The sequence below is a fragment of the Mustela putorius genome, unplaced genomic scaffold (assembly GCF_011764305.1).
Source record: "Mustela putorius furo isolate JIRA1106 unplaced genomic scaffold, ASM1176430v1.1 tig00003869_pilon_pilon_pilon, whole genome shotgun sequence".
NCBI lineage: Eukaryota > Metazoa > Chordata > Mammalia > Carnivora > Mustelidae > Mustela > Mustela putorius.
The window spans coordinates 9,411,277-9,431,828 of record NW_025422021.1 but is presented as its reverse complement, the minus strand read 5'-3'; the positions used below and the strand labels follow the sequence as shown (position 1 = coordinate 9,431,828).

General features: G+C 43.9%; 1 protein-coding gene across 2 annotated transcripts in view; it reads left to right on the top strand.

Annotated features, from left to right (window-relative positions):
* ITGA6 (integrin subunit alpha 6) overlaps window positions 1-20,552 on the top strand; it is a 77,529-nt gene that overhangs the window by 44,700 nt on the left and 12,277 nt on the right. For both annotated transcript variants that reach the window (XM_045066567.1, XM_045066566.1), the window contains 18 exons: window positions 125-335; window positions 1,061-1,254; window positions 1,416-1,504; window positions 2,204-2,322; window positions 8,252-8,350; window positions 8,606-8,667; window positions 12,720-12,880; window positions 13,037-13,180; window positions 14,893-15,008; window positions 15,123-15,312; window positions 15,425-15,508; window positions 15,605-15,684; window positions 15,839-15,916; window positions 16,004-16,106; window positions 17,412-17,585; window positions 19,132-19,230; window positions 19,567-19,677; window positions 19,777-19,875. In XM_045066567.1, coding sequence (XP_044922502.1) covers window positions 125-335; window positions 1,061-1,254; window positions 1,416-1,504; window positions 2,204-2,322; window positions 8,252-8,350; window positions 8,606-8,667; window positions 12,720-12,880; window positions 13,037-13,180; window positions 14,893-15,008; window positions 15,123-15,312; window positions 15,425-15,508; window positions 15,605-15,684; window positions 15,839-15,916; window positions 16,004-16,106; window positions 17,412-17,585; window positions 19,132-19,230; window positions 19,567-19,677; window positions 19,777-19,875 — 2,213 coding nt within the window. The remainder of the gene's footprint in view (window positions 1-124; window positions 336-1,060; window positions 1,255-1,415; window positions 1,505-2,203; window positions 2,323-8,251; window positions 8,351-8,605; window positions 8,668-12,719; window positions 12,881-13,036; window positions 13,181-14,892; window positions 15,009-15,122; window positions 15,313-15,424; window positions 15,509-15,604; window positions 15,685-15,838; window positions 15,917-16,003; window positions 16,107-17,411; window positions 17,586-19,131; window positions 19,231-19,566; window positions 19,678-19,776; window positions 19,876-20,552) is intronic.

Sequence of the window (20,552 nt, the reverse complement as noted above, 5' to 3'; positions counted from 1 at the left end):
CAGCTGCTAAAAAAGGCCTGGAAGGAGTGGGGTGGGAAGCCAGAGGCAAAGGTGGTGATGGCGTTACCGTGTTAGATGCCTCCTGAAATACATGGTGACGTGAACTATGACTTTGTTTTTCTAGGCTTTTCTTTAGACTCAGGAAAAGGTATTGTTTCTAAAGATGAGATCACTTTTGTGTCTGGTGCTCCAAGAGCCAATCATAGTGGAGCTGTGGTTTTGCTAAAAAGGGACATGAAGTCTGCTCATCTCCTCCCTGAATACATCTTTGACGGGGAAGGTCTGGCTTCTTCATTCGGTTATGACGTGGCAGTGGCGGACCTTAACAAAGATGGGTAAGTGCGTCTTCGGTTACTTTCCATCTGCCAAGAAACCGTGGGTTCTTGGGCATTTTTCAGTCTTGAGCCATCCTTTCAGGTTCGTTGACTCAAAGAATATTTTTGCTGCCAGATCTTTACTTTCCTGCCATGTTTTTATCACTTGTCTTTTGGCAGCAGATGTTCATTACCGTCCTCGGGTTATTTACATTTTCAGTTTTTCGTTTTCACTCATATTTTGGGTCTGTGAGAATTAAAATACGGAAAACCACTAACTCGAAAAATGACACCTACGTGGTTCTTTTGCTGTGGCTTCTCATGGGGCTGTGGGAGCATCCAGAATGTCCTTTTAAAAACCGGAATCGGCGACAAAGTAATAGTTATGTCCGGGGGTGGAGGTTTGGGGGGTGGGTGGAGGGGAGCAGAGTCTGCGCACTCTCGTTCCAACTCGGGGCCTGTCTTCAGGTTCTTCCCGCTGATACCTTCCTGTGGGCATTCATCGTGGGCTATTGTGTAAAATGTTTTACCTAAACCTAAACACTTACATACCTAAACATTACATTACCTGAACATTACATAAATACACCTTCAAAAATGTTTTAATGGATGAGAAATCAATTCCAGATTTGAGGTCCTTTCTGCGTCCCGTCTCTGTGTCCTTAGTACCTTGGCTGATGGCATTCTCTGTGAGCTCCCTGGTATTTTAGCCGATGGTTCAGTTTTATCCCTCGTTATGTTTTTAGGTGGCAAGATATAATTATTGGAGCCCCACAGTATTTTGACAGAGATGGAGAAGTTGGAGGTGCCGTGTATGTTTACATTAACCAGCAAGGCAGGTGGAGTAAAGTCAAGCCCATTCGTCTTAATGGAACCAAAGATTCTATGTTTGGCATTGCAGTAAAAAATATTGGCGACATTAATCAAGACGGCTACCCAGGTAATAGATTGTGAAATAGTTATGATGCTCACAGGCTGATTATTTGATTGTCCAAAATAATGAATGCTTATGGCATTGTACTGGGATTTTGTTCGTTGATTTGTGATTTTTGTTTGTTGATTCTGTTGATTTTGTTTGTTGAAATGTGATGTTGTCAACAGATATTGCAGTTGGAGCTCCCTACGATGATATGGGAAAGGTTTTTATCTATCATGGATCCCCGAATGGAATAAATACCAAGCCAACACAGGTAACCAGACAGCCTCGGTTTCTACAATGAGGGTCTCCATGTTTTGCCTTGTAGTAGGATATTGGGTTTATGTGCATTTTCATGCTACTCATGTTTGATTGACAAATCTGTAATAGTATGAACTTTGTGCTTTTTAAAAAATGTACCATTAGAAGATAGCTTGAAAATAGATTTAAAATAAGCACATCGTTGCATTTATTTGTAAAATTTCTTAGATAAATTGGGAATCAAAGTAGTCCCAGGAAAAAGACTGTTTTACCCAGATAGCATAAATAAATGGAAATGTGAGCTCTTTCCTTTAGCGGGATACTAACTGGAGGTAAAATGTGCAAAAAACTGAAACAAACCAACCAGATGGTTGTGATGACATGGAGAATTGAGATGCCAAAAATTTAAAATTGCCTTTGAGAAAAACAAGACATTTGGAGGGCAGGTAGAGAGGTTTGGTATATAGTAAAAGAAGCTCATCAAAAATTGGCCCCTTTATTCTTTGAGATAGAATGTAAATCAGATGACTTCTATGAGATAAAATGTATGAAGTGTTGGAGCACATGTGTGCTTATAATTTATTTATAATTTAGTATAATTTATAAGTAAACTCTTAGACTTCAGTGTATGAGGAAACATTTGGCTTTTTCAAAGCATCAAGAAGCTCATTTTGGTGGCCCATTGTTGATTCTGATGCCCTGTTCATTTCAGATTCTTGAGGGTAAATCCCCTTATTTTGGATATTCAATTGCTGGAAATATGGACCTTGATAGAAATTCCTACCCTGATGTTGCAGTTGGTTCCCTCTCAGACTCAGTGGCTGTGTTCAGGTGTGTGATCTCTGACTTCAGTTAAGTATGTTCAATATTCAGCTTTAACTCAGATTTTGACCTTTTTAATTGAAAATCCTAATACCCATATTTCAAAGTTTAAGGTTTATATGAATTTTGAAGATTTTTTAAAAAAGTGATATAACAATATAAGAACTATTTTGTAATGCCTCACTAATTTTGAATTGAGAAAGAAAATCAGAACTGGTGAAAATTTTTACTTCATAGGTACTTTTAAAACCTTATATTTTCTTAAAAGAGGCAACATAAAATTTGACAGTACAAAAGATATAAGGAAGGAAATAAGAACCCCCCTGTCTCTCATGATCCATTAGCTCCAAAATTTTGGTTTATATCCTTTTAGTCTTTTGTGTTCTGTGAGTGCCTGTGTATATTTAACAAAACGGAGCTCACAGTGTACGTATTGTTTTGTAATCTGCATTTGTCTGTAATGCTCAGTGGACTTTGTCCACGTCCGTGAGTTTATCGCGCACAGGGGCTTTTCCCCTGTCCTTGAATACTTTTCTGCGATGAGGTTACCGGCTGCCTGTAAGGTGTCACGAGGCCAGGTCTGGTTTATTTAACCATCACCCTACTGTCCTTGGATATTTATGTCCCTTTCTAGGTTTGTTTGTTGTTTTTTTTTTTTTCGTGATACACCAGCTGGCCAGCATCCTTTACTTTTGTTCAAGTCCTGAATTCTTCCCTCACGATAAATTCCCAGAAGTGAGTTTGCCGAGTGGAGGGCATATGTGTTTTCAGACTTTTGATTCACATTCACCAAAACGACCTCCAGAAAGGCTGCCTCGGTTTGCTCATCAGCTTTGCTTGAGTCCCCATTTTCCTAGCGAATTTCATCACTGCTGGGACTCACCATTTAACATCATTTATTTCATTTGTAATTTGAGAAGTAGCACGTTCTTGTAAAAGAGTTAATACACAGTTGTGGAAAATGCAAGTTCCCCAATATTCCCATCGTCCACAAAACAACTTTGGATAGTTTTAGGTATCTTTCTGCTTCGAGGGCTTCCTCAAAGGGCCATTCTCACTGCTCTAACCTGGGTCTTAAAAATCTAATCTTTGTTGGTTCTCTGTCCTTGTCAGTATAGACACATCCATCTTATTTTTTTAAACAAGCTAATATTGTTTCGTTATAAGCATTTAGTCTTCAATTAATGGAATTTTTAGTCTCTGATCTTTAGCTAATGTAAACAGTGTGCTACAGAATATTATACATCTCTATTTGTTTTTTGTTGTTGTTGTTGTTTTTTTAAGAAAAATTCCTAGAAATAGAATCCCCAGGATACAGGTTAGAACATTTTTGTATTAATACATATATCTACAGAGAGGTTGTGACAGTTTATTGTCATGGCAGCAAGCTGTGAGAAAGCCCATTTCCTTGTACCCTTAACAGCATCAGACATGATGAATCTGGTTTTTGCTTGTGTGCTCTGTGTCCCCATCCTTTGGCTGAATTTGCATTTCTTGGATTCTTAGCGAGAATTAACCATTTGGGTTTTTCCTTTTTCTTTCTTTCTTCCTTCCTTTCTTCCTTTCTTTCTTAACTATTTGGCTTTACAGTTATTTTATCTTAAAGAGATCTTTAAATATATATTTTTAAGATTTTATTGAGAGAGCAAGAACGAGAGAGCACAAGCAGAGGGCAGGGGCAGAGGGAAAGAGAGAAGCAGACCCCCTGAGCAGGGAGCCCGATGTGGGGCTTCATCCCAGAACCCTAAGATCATGACCTGAGACAAAGGCAGATGCTTAACTGACTGAGCCACCCAGACACCCCTCTTTAAAGATGTTTTAAATGGGTGTTAATATACAGTGAGACCCTAAAGGGGAAAAAAAGAAAAAAAAATCATTACCCTGTAGAATTCCAGAGAGTGTCAAGTAGAGATGTAGCCCCAACATCTAAAATATAATCCTAAGCCAAACCCCTCAGTCTTATAAGAAACTGATGCCAGGAGGACATTTCTGAAGAGAATAATATAAAAAAGTACAATATAGTATATTATGTAGTATATATATATGTATAGTATATACAATATAGTATAGAATGTAGTGTAGAATATCATAGAAAATAGAACAATAGTTTTCTGGTTAGATGGCAAGATCTATGAAAAACGAAGAACCACCACAGAAGTTGGAGATGGCAAGAGTAGGAGACATAAAAAGAAGTAGAGAAGGATGTATCTGAGATGTTAGTGAGGACAAAGGAAGTTAAAAAAAAAGTTAACTAAATGAACCGTGTGTAAGTGATTGAGAAAAGAGAGACCTCGGGAAAACATGGCTAGCTCAGTAGTGGTTTGTGTTGGTGGTTATACATATCTGTCCTAGGAACCCAGTTTCCTTCTGAACTGTCACACTGGGGACACTTGTGTGTGGTACTGTGTGCCTTCTAAGGTTAATTAATACGTTCAGTCTGTGTGCTGTCTGGTGGTTCTCAAGCACTGCCTATAATATGCCTGTTTCTCTTTGTTCCTATAGGTATTAATCTTAAAATATTCAATGTTTATTAAGGCAGGGGCACAGGGAGGAGGGGCACAGGCAGGAGGGGCAGGGGCACAGGGAGAGGTTCTCAAGCAGACTTCACGCTGAACATGGAGCCCATGGTGGGGCTTGATCCTGTGACCCTAAGATCACGACCGAGTGGAAACCAAGAGTTGGATGCTTAACTGATTGCACTACCCAGGCATCCCTTAAAATAGTCAGTATTTTTAAAAGGTGGAAGACTAGAACATTGATCAAAATGCAGTTTGCATTTCTAGTTGCGGTATAGCCCTCAGGTATCAAGAAGACTTGACCTCCTGTACCAGAATTTGCTTACCATGTTTTCACAGCACACAGCCCATTTTTAGTGAGTTAATAAATATTTGCTTCTGAATATAGCTGGTATATTAAAATACTATTTTCCTATCTTAGTAAGTGGGTTGAGTATGAACCCTGTGGACTTGTTCCGAGAAGAGCCTTCTTTCTTTGGAGATAGCACAAAGGTAAATTTTAAAATCCTTTCATTAAAAAAATGAGATCCCAATTCCCTTATTTTACAAATGGGGAAACGGAGGCCCAGGACTGCTTAAGATTTGAAGACTGGATCCTGGGAGCCCAGGATCTCTACGTCTGGGAATTTTTCCCACTTACTAGTACTTCAAGGTAGATCCTAAATACATGCCAGTCCAACAAGAGGTAGCTGAACCAGTAAGATTTGCTTTATGTGTTAAGGCACATGTTTCCCGATTTGTCATGTACTATGCGCTTGAAATTGTGTTTGTTGTTATGTTTAAAAAAAACAGAAGGGGCACCTGGCTGGCTCAGTCGGAAGAGCATGAGACTCTTGATCTCAGGGTCTTGGGGTTTAAGTCCTGGGATAGGTGTAGAGATGACTGCAAAAACAAACTTAAAAGGATTTTAAATAAAAAACAAATAGAAATGTTTTAGGGAGGAGTGTGTGTTAATATTTACTTCTGATATCTATGTCCCCTTAACACTATGATCTATAAAACATTCTTCCATCTCTAGCAATTGGTTTCAATTTGTGGATTTTTGCCTCTTAAATATGCTCTCAAAACTTTAATTAGGAATGTGTCTAGTCAGTATCTTAGAAACTAGCAGCTGTCTACAATAACAGTGGAAAGGTCAACCACTGAGATAGAAGTCATTTAGAAGCAGGAGTGTGGGGGCGCCTGGGTGGCTCAGTGGGTTGGGCCACTGCCTTCGGCTCAGGTCATGATCTCAGGGTCCTGGGATCGAGCCCGGCGTCGGGCTCTCTGCTCGGCAGGGAGCCTGCTTCCTTTCCTCTCTCTCTGCCTGCCTCTCTCTCTACTTGTGATCTCTCTCTGTCAAATAAATAAATAAAATCTTAAAAAAAAAAAAAAAAGAAGCAGGAGTGTGGGCAGCATTTGTCCTTCTGCAGGCTTGTGCCTTGCCCATGAATGTCCACGCATCTTTTCTAGCCTACCGACAGATTGATTCCAGAAGTTCCAGCTTGCTGTCTGGGGTTTGGAATGCATTTTCCTGTGTTCCCCAGGATGGCTGGGTTACCAGAAGCCCATTAAAGTCAGTCTAATTGGCTCCATTCCGCATCCTGGCTGGGCAGTGATAGGGATGAGAGGGACCCTCTCCCCGTTCTCTTGCACCGTATACTTGGACTTGCTGTATCTGCAGCGGAGGTCAGGACATAGGCTGGTGGTAACGCCTTAGGCTGAGGAAGTAGGGGAGAAGATGGAAGGGAGAGCAGAGATGTTTTTATATAGCGAGAAGGGCCCAAGGTGTGGGATTCCAGCTGCTTGAGTGGGTTTGCCAGGATGGGGTTAGGCAGAGCAGAGATGGGACAGGCTGAGGGCTTGAAGCTTTTGCTCATGGAGATCCTGTGGGGGTGGAAAAGTTGTGGTCCCTTCTGCTGACAGGAGGACAAGGACTTAAGGCTAAGAATGGGATGTTCTGAGGAAGGGCAGGGGTTTGTGGGATGGAGTCCTGTCAGCTCAGGGTTGCCTGTATTCCTTAAAATTTACATGTACCTAGAAACCCTGATAGAGAGCGTCCCAGGTAATTAGGGGTATGTGGGTTTTTCACCTTTTTGGAAGGTATTTTGGCAAGATGACTCATAATTAAACGTGCACATATTCTTCAACTCAGAAATTCTGCTAGGAGTTTATCCTACAGGGGAATTCAAATGTGTGCCTAGAAACCTGTCCTTGGAGGTCTGTCAGAGCCGAAAGCCCCAAAACAGCATAAACGTCTACCCCTGAGGGACTGGTTGGGTCCCTGCTGTTGCTGCGTGGGTGCAGAACAGCGCCGCTGGCCTGAGAACCCGGGGACTAGACCTAGGGAGAGACAGGAGGAGGCCACTGAAAGGTCAGCGAGAAAAAGCAGCACAGAGGGGCGTCTGGAAGGACAAACCCGGCCCCTTGGGGGTTTAGGTGAGGACGGAGCCATAATACGTGTCTTGAACATTCTAGAACTTTGACAAATTGTCCATGTTCCTTTGAAAACTTCTATTAAAATGACAAGACATTTTATAATTATAAATAAATGTATTTAAAATTTTGGGGTAAAATTCATATAATGAGGTTTTATTTATTTATTATTTTTGTCAAGGTGTTCAGAAGAGAAGTGGATTTTATTTTTGGGATTTTTTTTACTAATAGAGACTAGACTAATCCTTTGGGTGATGAGATCTTTTTGAGATCATACAGAAATCTAATTTGTTTTGTTTTGTTTTTATTGTGTTATGTTAGTCACCATAAAATACATCATTAGTTTTTGATGCAGTGTTCCAAGATTCATAGTTTAGGTATAACACCCAGTGATCCATGTAATCTGTGCCCTCCTTAATACCCATCACCAGGCTCGCCGATCCCCCTCATCCCCTCCCCTCTAAAACCCTCAGTTTGTTTATCAGAGTCCACAGTCTCTCATGGTTCATCTTTCCCTCCAATTTCCCCCAATTCACTTTTTCTTTCCTTCTCCTAATGTTCTCCATTCTATTCCTTATGCTCCACAAATAAGTGAAGCCATATGAAAATTGACTTTCTCTGCTTGACTTATTTCACTCAGCATAATCTCCTCCAGTCCCATCCATGTTGATACAGAAGTTGGGTATTCGTCCTTTCTGATGGCTGCATAATATTCCATTGTACATATGGACCACATCTTCTTTATTCATTTGTCTGTTCAAGGGCATCTCAGTTCTTTCCACAGTTTGGCTATTGTGGCCAGTGCTGCTATAAACATTGAGGGCATATAATGAGGTTTTAAATGAGGACTTTTCTTTGGCCACTGGGGAACGTCTCCCCTGCCCCCTGCCGCCCCCCTGCCCCATGGTTTTTAAGATGTAGTGGTAGACAGCTTGAGAGTATGTGAATTCTTCTCACACTGAAGGTAGTAAGAGGCCAAGCCTGTGTTTTGCTCCATTTTTTTTCAGGTCCCGGCCTGTGATTAATATTCAGAAAACGGTCACTGTGACACCAAGCACGATTGATCTCCGCCAGAAAACGTTCTGTGGGGCACCTAGCGGGATATGGTGAGAGCTCCCACCATATGCACAGAACGCCCTCACTTTCATATGTCTGCTTTAGGGGGACTCTATTGCTCTGAGGAGCCATGGGCAACAGTGGGACAGAAATGAGCAAGGGGACAAGGAATCTGTCAAGTGAACATAGAACATTTTACTCATCAGTGGGCAGTGGGGGGATTCGAGACCTGGGGACCATGGGGTTTTGTTTCTCTCTACTGCAGTGATACATCTTTTAAGGAATATGTGTTTGATTTTATATAGCCTCAAGGTGAAGGCCTGTTTTGAATACACTGCCAAACCCACAGGTTACAATCCTTCGATAAGTAAGTACCTAGTACCTTTAAAAATTATATGTTCTGTCCACCAGGTTGAAAGTAATGCATAAGTAACAAAAACAAAACTGCTGTGGCCAACCTTGGTTTATAAATTCTTGTATGAGGCATTCAGTGGCTCTGCTGTCTTCTCTTTAATCAGGAGGGTAAAGTGCAGGAGGGGAGAACTTTCCATTTGGTCCTTATTTGAATTTTCCAGAGCAGATGGTTTAGGACAGCAAGACTTGGCAAAATACTCATTTGCTACCACAACTGTTTCCTCCATTTCTGCCTTTGAAGAGCAACATGGAAAATTGGTTTTGCGGTTGTGAGGTGGTGGGTGGTGGTTGTAAGAGATGAGTCCCAGAGCCCAAGCTTTGTGCAGAATTGTTGGGTTAGCCTTTCCTTGCTGCGTCATCCCCTCCAGGCGGCCTCCGAGGCCCAGGACACCCACGCCACACTCCTGCGGGCGGGCTCCTTGGGGACCAGAAGGCTGGGCTTGGGATTTCAGAGCCCGGGGCTCTGCTCTGGGCTGTAGCTCCGAGACCGGCTCACCCCGCCGCACAGCAGAAACATTGGAGTCTCCATTTTCCTATCAGGAATAAAAATGTCTCTAGTAGGAATTCCTTCATAGGACTGTGGTGGAAAGCAAAGGAGATACTCTGGTGAAAGCCATCTGTCATTTGTAAGGTATTATGTGGCTTCCTTTCTTTATAATCCAAACGGGCTTTTTGGCTGCACGTTTAGACAAGGCTAATGACACTCTAATGGTGGTGATCGTCCTCAAAGCCTTCTGCGGTAGGTTTTAGTAAGAGCTATATGCTTTCAGGTGTAAGCAACCTGCTCCAGCTCCAGAGTGAAGATGGGGTCATGGGAATTTAAGGAAAGTTTTTCCCCAAAGAGTGAGGGTGATCAGATGGTCCTGGTGGCCCCGTGTGATGGCGTTGCATGCCACCAGCGGAAGCCTTCTACGGGGATAGGGTGGTCTGCAGTTTTTATTTTACCTTGATGTAATGAGTTTTCTTAAGTTTCCTTCTTGTTATGTAAAGTATTACTCTGTTTTCTTTATTAAAAAGATACTGCTTTTCATACTTCAGAATTTGGCAAATAAGTCTGTCTTCCCCCAGTTCACCCTGTGAATCCATGTAATCTGTGCCCTCCTTAATACCCTTAATACCCCCTTTTCCTATTTTAAGCCTCCATCTTCCCCTATTTTAAGCCATCCTCAGGTAGTTGCTTTGCCTCCCTGAGCTTTTTGGGCCCATCTGCAGGGCTGTCTTCTGCTCTAGCCTCTCCCAGGATCTATCCACCTTGTGGGACGTGTGCTTGGTATTGCTGTATCATGGTTTGTGCACAGGGCAGTGGTAGCCTCTCACTTGGCCTTTTGATGTGGCTGGTATTTCACTGAATACTGGAAACAGTTCTTGGGGTGGCTTTCATTGAGAAGAAAATGTCTTCTAGGCTTTCTCACACTCTGTTATCCTGTTAGTTTATTTTGTGTTATTTTTACCCAGACACCATACCTTACACTTGCCTGTTTGGATAATGGGTGTTTGACCATTGTGTTTCAAGTAGACTAGAGAGACAAGGAGAAATTGTGATTCTTTGACTAGGTGAGGAGAGGAAATGGGGAAACATTTTATTCTATGAGTCATTTACCCACACCACTCTGACCGTAGATGTGATGAAATCTCATCAGAGCCATCCTTGTCTTCCCCTACATCAATCATTTCCATAAAATTACAGGCGTTGTTCTAGCTTTCATGTAGCATTTGATGCCCTGTGTATTAATTTCATGTTCAGTAGCTACACCATTAACCAAGGGTTTAACAACTCCGTTATCCGAGTGTTTACTGATGGCCTATCACAAATAGAACTTTTTTCTGTGAAGACATTTAAAGGGACCCTGTATTTCCTTGCCTGTACTTCCCCAGCACTGGGAAATTCTACATCAGATAGGACTTCCACCGAGCTGCATAAGTGAATCCATCTAAAATCCGTTCCCGGTGTCTGAGAATGTGAGCTTACTGTTTGATCAGGCCCTTTTAACTCGGTGGTCCTTGGTTGTGGTGTTGCCTACAGACAGATATTTATAATTGAGCCTTAATGAGTATTCTGGTTTGCCCCTTGAAAGGTCAGCAAAGGCAGCCTGCAAGGATTTTAAGATAACGTGAACTGTGGGGGGGGGGTCAGGGAAGGTTAGAGTGGGCTTGGTAGATAAACGGTTTTAACACACCCACACCCTCCCCTGCTTTTGCCATGAGGGGCACTCAGCACTGAGCCTTGGTCGGGTTCACTGTGGAGTTAACAGGTCATTGATAAATGGATGATGTCAAGGCTACAAGGCTAAAATGGAGGCACATTCCATTTGGCAGAAATTACTACTGAAACTGTCAGTGTTTCTAAATTTTGGTCTTGCTGTAGCTGTTGTTTTGGCGTAAGGGTAACATTCTGTGGTCTGTGTGCATGTCTCTCCGTGCACGGGTGGGTATGTGGGTGTGGTGCAATCCCTCCCACTTCCATTCAGCTGTTCTAAAATCATACTTATGGCAGGCGTTGTCCCGTTGCCGGGGAACACGGTGGCGAGCAGACTGATGGGGTCCCCGTCCACACCTTTGCCTGGGGAAGATGGTCGGGCAGTCCCAGTGGCTAAGTGTAGTGAGTGGGGAAGTAGAATACTGTCCGATCCCCTCCGGAGAAGTCAGCGGCTTCCAAGCCCCTGAGGAAGTGATGTCTACACTGGGATCTGAAGGAGGAGTGAGTTAGGCAGTCGGGGGCAGGTAGAGAGGGCCAGGGCCCTGCTGGCGGAGGAAGAGAGTGACCCAAGCAGAGGCCCGGAGGAAGTGGAAACCTGGACATCCAAAGAGGCTTCGTAAAGCAGTTGTCTTATGTGTTTGTGACAGACTTTGAAGCTGGTGCCGCCCCTGTCCCTCGCTGTGTGACTCTGGGCCAGGGCTCTAGCTCTGTGGGCATCCATTCCTCATCTGCAAGAAGAGGGTGTTAAAATAGATGCTCTTTAAGGCCTCTTTTGAACTCCACCGTGAATATTAGAATATGGGTGGTTCATTTTCTGTGTTTTCTGGAGAAGATTTTTTTTTTTCCCCTTGTAGCTGTCTTCTCTGACCCTATACGCACTTTGGTTTACTTCCCCTTCTAGTGGTTAGTGAGTGATTGATGAATGAATGTCAGTAATTTAGATGTTACCCCATAAAGAAACATAGTAACTCCATCCAGCAAAGAATGCATTCTAAAGCCAAGAAATGAGATTTTGATCATCCAAATCCTGGCTTGCCTCCGAGCTCCATTAGTAGAAGTAATCAAGAACAGGAGGTGTCTTCTAGGCCTTTGGAGGTCAGAAACTTTGGTGTGGGAGACATGGCAGCTGGCAAATGGATCCTCTAGTCTTGAAAAGGAATATGTTTTACCTTTCAGTTCTTTAAAGTGAGAAGTCTCCGCCTGTTGTCAAAAGACTTCTCTATCTCTCGTATGTATTATTCCCGTTTCAGACACCTGTCCGTTATCTGTGCTTCTTAAACTTTAATGGGTCTAAGACCCACCTGATGGTCCTGTTAAAATGCAGATTCTGGTTAAGTAGGTCTGGCTGGAGCTTGAGGTTCTTAGTGCCCAGCAGATGCGAGGAGAAGCTGCCACTGCTCTCCAGGTGTGGGGCCCCGTCAGGGACAGCCTGCTGGATGCGAGTCAGTGCAGGCCTTTCAGGAGTGCCGCGTGTCCGTTCTCTTTAGTGCTCTGAGTACCTGATGTAGAGCCAGAAATCCTTGGATGCCGCTCAGAGGTTCTGACTTATTCTTGGGCTCCCCCAGGTGGCCCAATGGAAATTTAACCTCACAAACTCTTGACACCAGCGGGCAGGAAAGGACCGCTTGATCTGAAAGGCCGTAACGTAGGCAAAATGTACATTACCGGGAAATGTGATCAGCAAGAAGGGCAGTGGGAGACATATTCTATGAGGGATTAAAATAACATCGAAGGGAACTCACTGTCCTTATAGCTGAACTGTATGTGGATATACTCTGAGTTCAGAGGCTTTTGTTCATTGTATCTAGCCATTTTGGGCACGCTCGAGGCTGAAAAGGAGAGAAGGAAATCTGGACTGTCATCAAGAGTTCACTTTCGAAACCAAGGCTCTGAGGCCAAGTATACTGAAGAGCTCACTTTGACCAGGCAGAAGCAGAAGGCGTGCATGGAGGAGACCCTCTGGCTCCAGGTGAGGGCGGCCCTGCTCAGGCCGGTCGTTACAGGGGACTGAGCTGGGTTCTGTGGTGGCCTAGGGAGATCTCTGAGCCTGACACCAGCGACCTCTCATTCAGGACTGTTGGGAGCTCCCCAGGAGTGTTGATACCATACTCTGCACACTTTTCAGGAAAATATCCGAGATAAACTGCGTCCCATTCCCATAAGCGCTTCGGTAGAGATCCAAGAGCCAAACACGCGGAGGAGAGTGAATTCGCTTCCGGAAGTTCTTCCCATTCTGAATTCAAACGAACCCAAGACGGTTCACAGAGATGTAAGTTTTCTGACTTGGGTGTTGCCAAAGCTTCTGCTGTATTACGCTGCTCCATCATGTGTCTTTGAAGGGGGAGGACTGACTAGTGGTTTGCGTTTTTAAAGTCCATTCCTTTGTATCAAGTAAGCTTTTTAATATATGCAAAGTTTGTTTCAGATTGGTTTCCCAACTTAACAGTGAATATAGAAACATGTGGACTACAGTTTGGAGCCAGAGTATTGTTCTTAATGACTTCTGGCTGCTGCGGCTTACTGCGACTATAACTGGCAGAACTCATTCTCACATCCAGTTTCTCCTGTGGCCGTATGGAGAAAAATACAGTGCATTTTACCATTGAGAACATTAAAATGTAGAAAATAAACTTGTTAGTCCAGATGTTAAAATCAAGGAATATGAAATTCAACAAGGCCATGAAATAGTCACTTCGTGGCTAATGTAGCCTGTGTAGTCTTAGGAAGACCATTTCTGTGACATGCCCTGCTGTATGCCTCCTACGGGGGAGGGGGACCTATTTGCTGGTATTTAAGGTGGCTGAGGCATGAGAAAGGGTGGGGGAGCTGTGGTGTCTGGATTTGGCATTGTGTACCTGCCGTCAAAATCCAGCTGGTGCCAGAGTGTCTACTCTGTGGCTTTTGGTTCTGATGGCCCCCGACAAAGCCTCTCAGAAGCGAGTACTTACTGCTTCAGGCCTAGGACATGGCTCCTCAGTCTGCACACTGTCTTTATCGTCACAAAGTGTAGTTCCTTGTACTTTTACATACTTTTTCATAGACTTTAGATGTTACTGCTTCTCACATGACTGTTTCTTGTGGGTGTTCCCAGCTCTGTAGTCATGTTGAACACAACAAGCAAGGAACATAAATAGCAAGCAGCTATTTATTGATCAGTGTGATTGTGAAGCACCCATTAGCGCTGTGCCGTTTGTTTTCTTCACCTTAGACTGTTTCCTCTTCTGTTCAACAGAGCCCATAACCGTATCCTCATGGTCTGTTGTGAGGATTAAAGGAGTTAAAATAAGTAATCACACATGTTAGGTAGCATCATCACTACTACTGGCACTTCTTACATTATCCCTATAAAGTCGGCTGGTGGCATCCGCATATCACCAGGGACGTCCCTTGGAGTCTGAAAGGTTAGGTGACTTGCCCAGAGCCCCACGGCTAAGTGCGCGGCAGAGCCGGGTTTGGAAGGCGGAGCTGTGTGGCTGTGGGGCTCACGCTCGTCACTACACCTCGGGGGCCTGGTCAGCGTGTTCTTACAGCACTGCTCTGTTCAAGGACAGAGTTAAAAGACAATTCCCTTAAAGGCACTGGCTGCACGGCTGAGTATTTTTGAAGCTTCTGCTGTGGTAATTTTTGCACAGGGACAGGGGTATATGGAAACAGCCAGTCACTGTCCCAGTCCCCAACGGCAAGAATTGTGATGGTTTTGTTTTCACCAGAGAGAGACAAATCCTAAGAGACTCTAATCTTCAAAAACAAACTGACAGTTGCTGGAGGGGTAGTGGGTGGAGGGATCGAGTAACTGGGTGAGGGACATTAAGGAAGGCACGTGATGTAAGGAGCACTGGGTGTTCTGTAAGACTGATGAATCACAGACCTGTACTTCTGAGACAAATAATACATTATATGTCACTTAATTTGAATTTACATTAAAAAATTAAAAATAATTAATCTCCAACACAAAACAACAATGGTTTTGTTCTCCTACAGGTGCACTTCTTAAAAGAGGGATGTGGAGACGACAATGTATGTAACAGCAACCTTAAACTAGAATACAAGTTTTGTACCCGAGAAGGAAATCAAGACAAATTTTCTTACTTACCAATGTAAGAGTCACTCTGTCATCCTGGCAAAAATGACTGGCTTTGCACTGGGTTACTGAAAACATCCTGAGGTCTTTGTCATTTTTGTTTTTGTGCGTATGTGTGTGTGTTTTGTAGTCAAAAAGGTGTACCAGAACTAGTTCTAAAAGACCAGAAGGACATTGCTTTGGAAATAACCGTGACCAACAGCCCTTCCGATCCGAGAGACCCTGCAAAAGACGGAGACGACGCTCACGAAGCAAAGCTTGTGGCCACTTTCCCCGACACTCTGACTTACTCAGCATACCGAGAACTGCGGGCTTTCCCTGTAAGTGGTTTCACAGCCGCTGGGAGCAAACAAGCCAGCCCGGGGGATGGGGGGGATTCAGGCTTTTGGAGGGGGGCAAGCAATCGGAGGGTAATCTGTTTTTCTGTTACAGGAGAAGCAGCTGAGTTGTGTTGCCAATCAAAATGGCTCACAAGCGGACTGTGAGCTTGGAAATCCTTTCAAAAGAAATTCCAGTGTAGGTGATGCCTTCCCATCCCACACCGTGCCGTGTCGGGTGCCATTACAGGGTCAACACGCTTGGTCTGTGTTAATGCCTGTTTCTGTTTTTCAGGTGACTTTCTATTTGATTTTAAGCACAACCGAGGTTACCTTTGACACCACGGATCTGGATATTAATCTGAAGCTGGAAACGTAAGAATTGCTTCAACCTTTCCATTCAGAATTATTTCATGAAAACGCAGCCCGTCAATGAATTGGCTGTGCTTCTGACTCATAAAAGGAGTGTAATTGTAATGAGAAAACTGACTGTTAAAATGAAACCCTATTGTTTCCTTTTCATTTTCAGAACAAGCAATCAAGATAATTTGGCTTCAATTACAGCTACAGCAAAAGTGGTTATTGAACTGCTTTTATCGGTCTCTGGGTAAGTGTTTGTGTTTAGCGTAACAAATCAGTGTTTAAAAGAACCGTTTACAATCCTCACTAAAACTGGTGTTTTTTAATTTAACAGAGTTGCCAAACCTTCCCAGGTGTATTTTGGAGGTACAGTTGTTGGTGAGCAAGCAATGAAGTCTGAAGACGAGGTGGGAAGTTTAATAGAGTATGAGTTCAGGGTAAGTTTCAGCAGTTAGTCTTTTTTATTCTATATATCAAAGGCGAACATCTACTGTATATGTTAATATATGTAATGTAATTTTAGTAAATGTGGATATGTAGCTTTAATATGTAATAGCAACATTAATAAAAATAAGCATGATAAATCCTCAGTTAAAAGTGAGTTCACCAATGTTTATATCACATACCGGCTTACAGTAGAAGTTTTGTCCTTCAGAATGGAGAACACAACTATCATTCGACATGGGACTTGTTCAAAATCCAGTTTAGTTTTTGTGTATAAGCGATGTAGGGACAAAGGAATACCCCGCCCCTCTCTCTCCCCAGAGTCTGTCTGTAACACACAAATCTCAAAATAGTTGATATCTGGCTTTAGACTGTGTTGGGATTTCTTTCTTCCGTTGTGAGGTCCTCTCTCTTACGGCGTATGGTTAATGTTCCTTCACATTTTACAAGCCCGGTGCCGGTGAGGAAGCATTTCTAAGCAAGAATCACAGTGACTCTCAGTCCAGTTGGGTGAACATGAGGGCATGGTGCGGAGGGGGCTTGTGACTCATCTGTGGGTTTGGGTCTGCGTGGCTCAAATCAGCCAAGACAGCCCAGTGGCTGTGTCTGAGATGGCAAGAATGCACCCACCCCTGACTCCAGCAGGATGGGGGGCTGAGTTCTGCTTGGGGTGTCTCTCAGCATTGTAGACACAGCTGGGATAGGTGGTGGTGGCAGAGGTGAGGACGCCTGCATGGGTGTGGCTGCCACCGGTGGCCCTGGGTGCCACAGCGGTCCTGCCCCACACACAGAGCTCACTCCTCATTTGGCTTCTGCCTAGGAAGCTGCTCTGTTCCCGGCTTGAATCCGGATTCATGGCCTTTGTAATAGTTTTATTCCCACTCTCAGTTGCTACCCAACCACCGTCCCCTGCCCTCCCTTGTGGTAGCGGACTGAGGTGACTTCATTTTGGCATAAGGAGGGGCTTCCTAGAAGCAGATTGCTGGCGGGCTGCCACAGGCCACACTCCTCTACAGGGCCCAGGAGGTTATAGAACGACTCGTAGACCCCGCCACCTTCCGGGTCGGGAGCAGATTCTCTTGCTCACAGGAGTTGCCGGGTTGAAGGAGCAGTCCTCCATCTCTGACCTTTCCTAGGCCTGCATCTCTGCTGTGGGCGCCGGGCTCTCTGCAGTCCAGCTCTGGAGCCTGTACTTTTCATCGTAGGGTCATGCTTTTTCTCCCTGGCTGCAGGAGTGGCTATTTAATTTTAGATTGAGAGACTTACACGGGGATATAATACGTGTTATTTTCTTACAGGTAATTAACTTGGGGAAACCTCTTAAAAACCTTGGCACGGCAACCTTGAACATCCAGTGGCCAAAAGAAATTAGCAACGGCAAATGGTTGCTTTATTTGGTGAAAGTAGAATCCAAAGGATTGGAAAAGATCGCTTGTGAGCCACGAAGTGAAATAAACTTCCTGAACCTCAAGGTACATCGATTTACCCTGCATCTCTGTAGCACATATAAGGAAAGCGAACTTCTGTGGGGGAACATCCTTAATTTCCCGAGGAAAAGTGACATAGTGGTGTGCTGACTTCTCTGGTGTCACATCTTCTGTCATAGTTGAATAACCAAGTCAGGCTGAGGATTTCTGCTGATCAGCTGCCATGATGGCACATCAGTCTGACCCAGGGCTTGTTGAAGGAAATGATGTTTTCTGAAGTTTTGGACCCAGTATAACCTATAAACAGAACTGGGATATGCGTCTGGGGTGGGCCAGTCAGTGTTCACCCCCCCATAGAACCAAACTCATTATAGAAGAGATTGGCACGTTAGCAAGAGACCTTCAAAGCTTTCATTCTTATTTATTTTTTAAAAAAGATTTATTTATGAGAGGGAGAGAGAGAGCAAGTACACAGAGAGAGCAGGAGAAGCACACTGCCCGCTGAGCAGGGAGCCAACATGGGGCTCGATCCCAGGGCCCCAGGATCATGACCTGAGCCAAAGGCAGATGCTTTACTGACTGAGCCACCCAGGTGTCCCTCGTTCTTATTTTTTAAAATAGTAAATATTTATAAGTGTTGATTGTGCCTCAGGCACTATGCTAAAATAAACATTTTATTTGCTTTTTCTCATTTCATCCCCTTGATAGTTCTTTGAGGTATTTTTTCTTATCCCTACCATTTCACAGATGAGAGAAGAGAGATTCAGAGAGATTAATGTTTTAAGACTCCCTCAGCAGTTATGAGGCTGATTCTGCATCCGAGCTCTGCTTTGTTTTCAAAGCCTATACTCGTAACTGCATGTGCTGCTGCACGCTGACAGTCCTGGTTTATCATACGCTCCAGTGTGACCATCTGCTTAATTACCGTGTGTCTGTTTCTTCTCTTCTGGTTTTAATCCTCGTGTTGAGGGCTGACTTTCAGTAGATCGCAGTGAGGGAGCTCCTCTGTTTAAGTGATGGTGTGCTCTGTGTTCACTGTTGGCAGCTTCTAGAAGGATCTTCTGTTCATCAACTGAAAAACAAGATGGTCCATGATTCTTAATCCATCTTAAGGAAAATGCTATCTTAAAACTCCTTAGTGGATTAGTTTTCTACTTTGAATAAGTCACATACCAGTTCTTTTGCTTTTTTCTGTTTGTCGGTGTCATTTATTTATTCAAGATGTGCTGACTTTTTACCATGCGTCAGTTACCAAGCTGGGCGCTAGGGACATAGGGATGAGACTTGATGCCTGATCTCAGGCTGCTCAGTTTGGTGAGGAGACAGAAGAGCAAAGAAAGTGTGCTTTCTCCTCGCCTGAGTTTTAAAAGTCAGAGTGAAAATAATAAACTACTTCAGTCAATGAACTTGCAAGGAGATTGAAACATTTGTAGATTTTACACTTATTTCTGTGGCTTTGGTGACAGGAGATGGGGAGATATTAATTGTTGATGATGTGAATTTGGCATCATTTGGGAGAGGTGCCCAAGAGGTCTAGGCAGTGGTGACCGTTACATTCAGTAGAACTGTTTTGGATATAATTTCTTTTCAGGAGTCTCACAACTCAAGAAGGAAACGGGAAATTGCTGAAAAACAGATAGATGATAGCCGAAAATTTTCGTTATTTGCTGAAAGAAAATATCAAACCCTTGTAAGTATTTTTCAATAGCCGTGACTCAATTGGACAAGATGGTGGCAGGAAGGTCTTCCCCTGCCAACACTGTTGGATTTTTTTTTATTTTAATTTTTTGTTTTATTTTAATTTTTAAAGATTTTTATTTATTTGACAGAGACACAGCAAGAGAGGGAACACAAGCAGGGGGAGTGGGAGAGGGAGAAGCAGTCTCCCTGGTAAGCAGGGAGCCCGAGGCAGGGCTCGATCCCAGAACCCCTGGGATCATGACCTGAGCCGAAGTCAGGCACTTAACGACTGAGCCCCCTGGGCCCCCAGTCTGTTGGGTTTTAACTACCATCCTTTTCTCTCCAGAACTGCAGCACGAACGTGAACTGCGTGAACATCAGCTGCCCGCTGCGAGGGCTGGACAGCAAGGCTTCTGTTGTTCTGCGCTCAAGGTTATGGAACAGCACGTTTCTAGAGGTTCGGCCCTGCCACGAGGCTGTCCCCTGGAAATCATTGGCCATCTCGTAGAACGTTTCTCACTTCCTTGACGCATTTGCTAACTTTGTCTCCGAACAGGAATATTCCAAAATGAACTACTTGGACATTCTCGTGCGGGCTTCCATCGATGTGGCCGCCGCCGCCGAGAACATCAAGCTGCCAAACGCAGGCACTCAGGTGAGCGGCTTCCCCACCTTCACACAGCTCAGAGCCCAGCAGGCTCATGGCATGTGTGGCCAGCTATAGTTAGTAGAAAAGATCTCTTCCTATATGAACCCAGGCTTGAATCTTACAAAGTCAGTCCCTGGTTATGCCCCTTGGGATAAGTCCCAAATAAGTCCTCATTCTCAGCCACATAATAGCCTTTGGAATAACGGAAGGAAACTGGCATGGCCCTGGGATGGGTCTCTCATTCTGTTCAGAGCAAAGCCTCCAGCCTTTCAGGTACCCGTCAGGCCAGGTGCTTTCCTTCCTGGGCTGGCCCTAGTCGGGCAGTGTTACTCCTGGGTGGGCAGAGCACGGATGCATGATCTGCCTAGTTTGGCTCGCCCTGAGGTCCTTCCCTCCAGACACAGTGGCCCCACACTGCTCTCAGTCAGCCTAAGACTGGGTTTTTCCAGTGTACACAGGAGATTGTGTTTGTACTTCCAGCAGCTGTGTTTCTGTTCTGCTGAAATTTGCAAGTGTTTTCAACAGGATGTGTTGTCAAGAGATAGCTCCCATATCCCATCCTTGACCAATTTTTTAAAAATTCTAAATGCATGCCTTTAAATGTAAACCTCACATTTTAGGTGGATTGTTTGTGGCCCATTGTTTCAGTTCACAAAGTAGTGATGAGTCTTGACCATTTGACC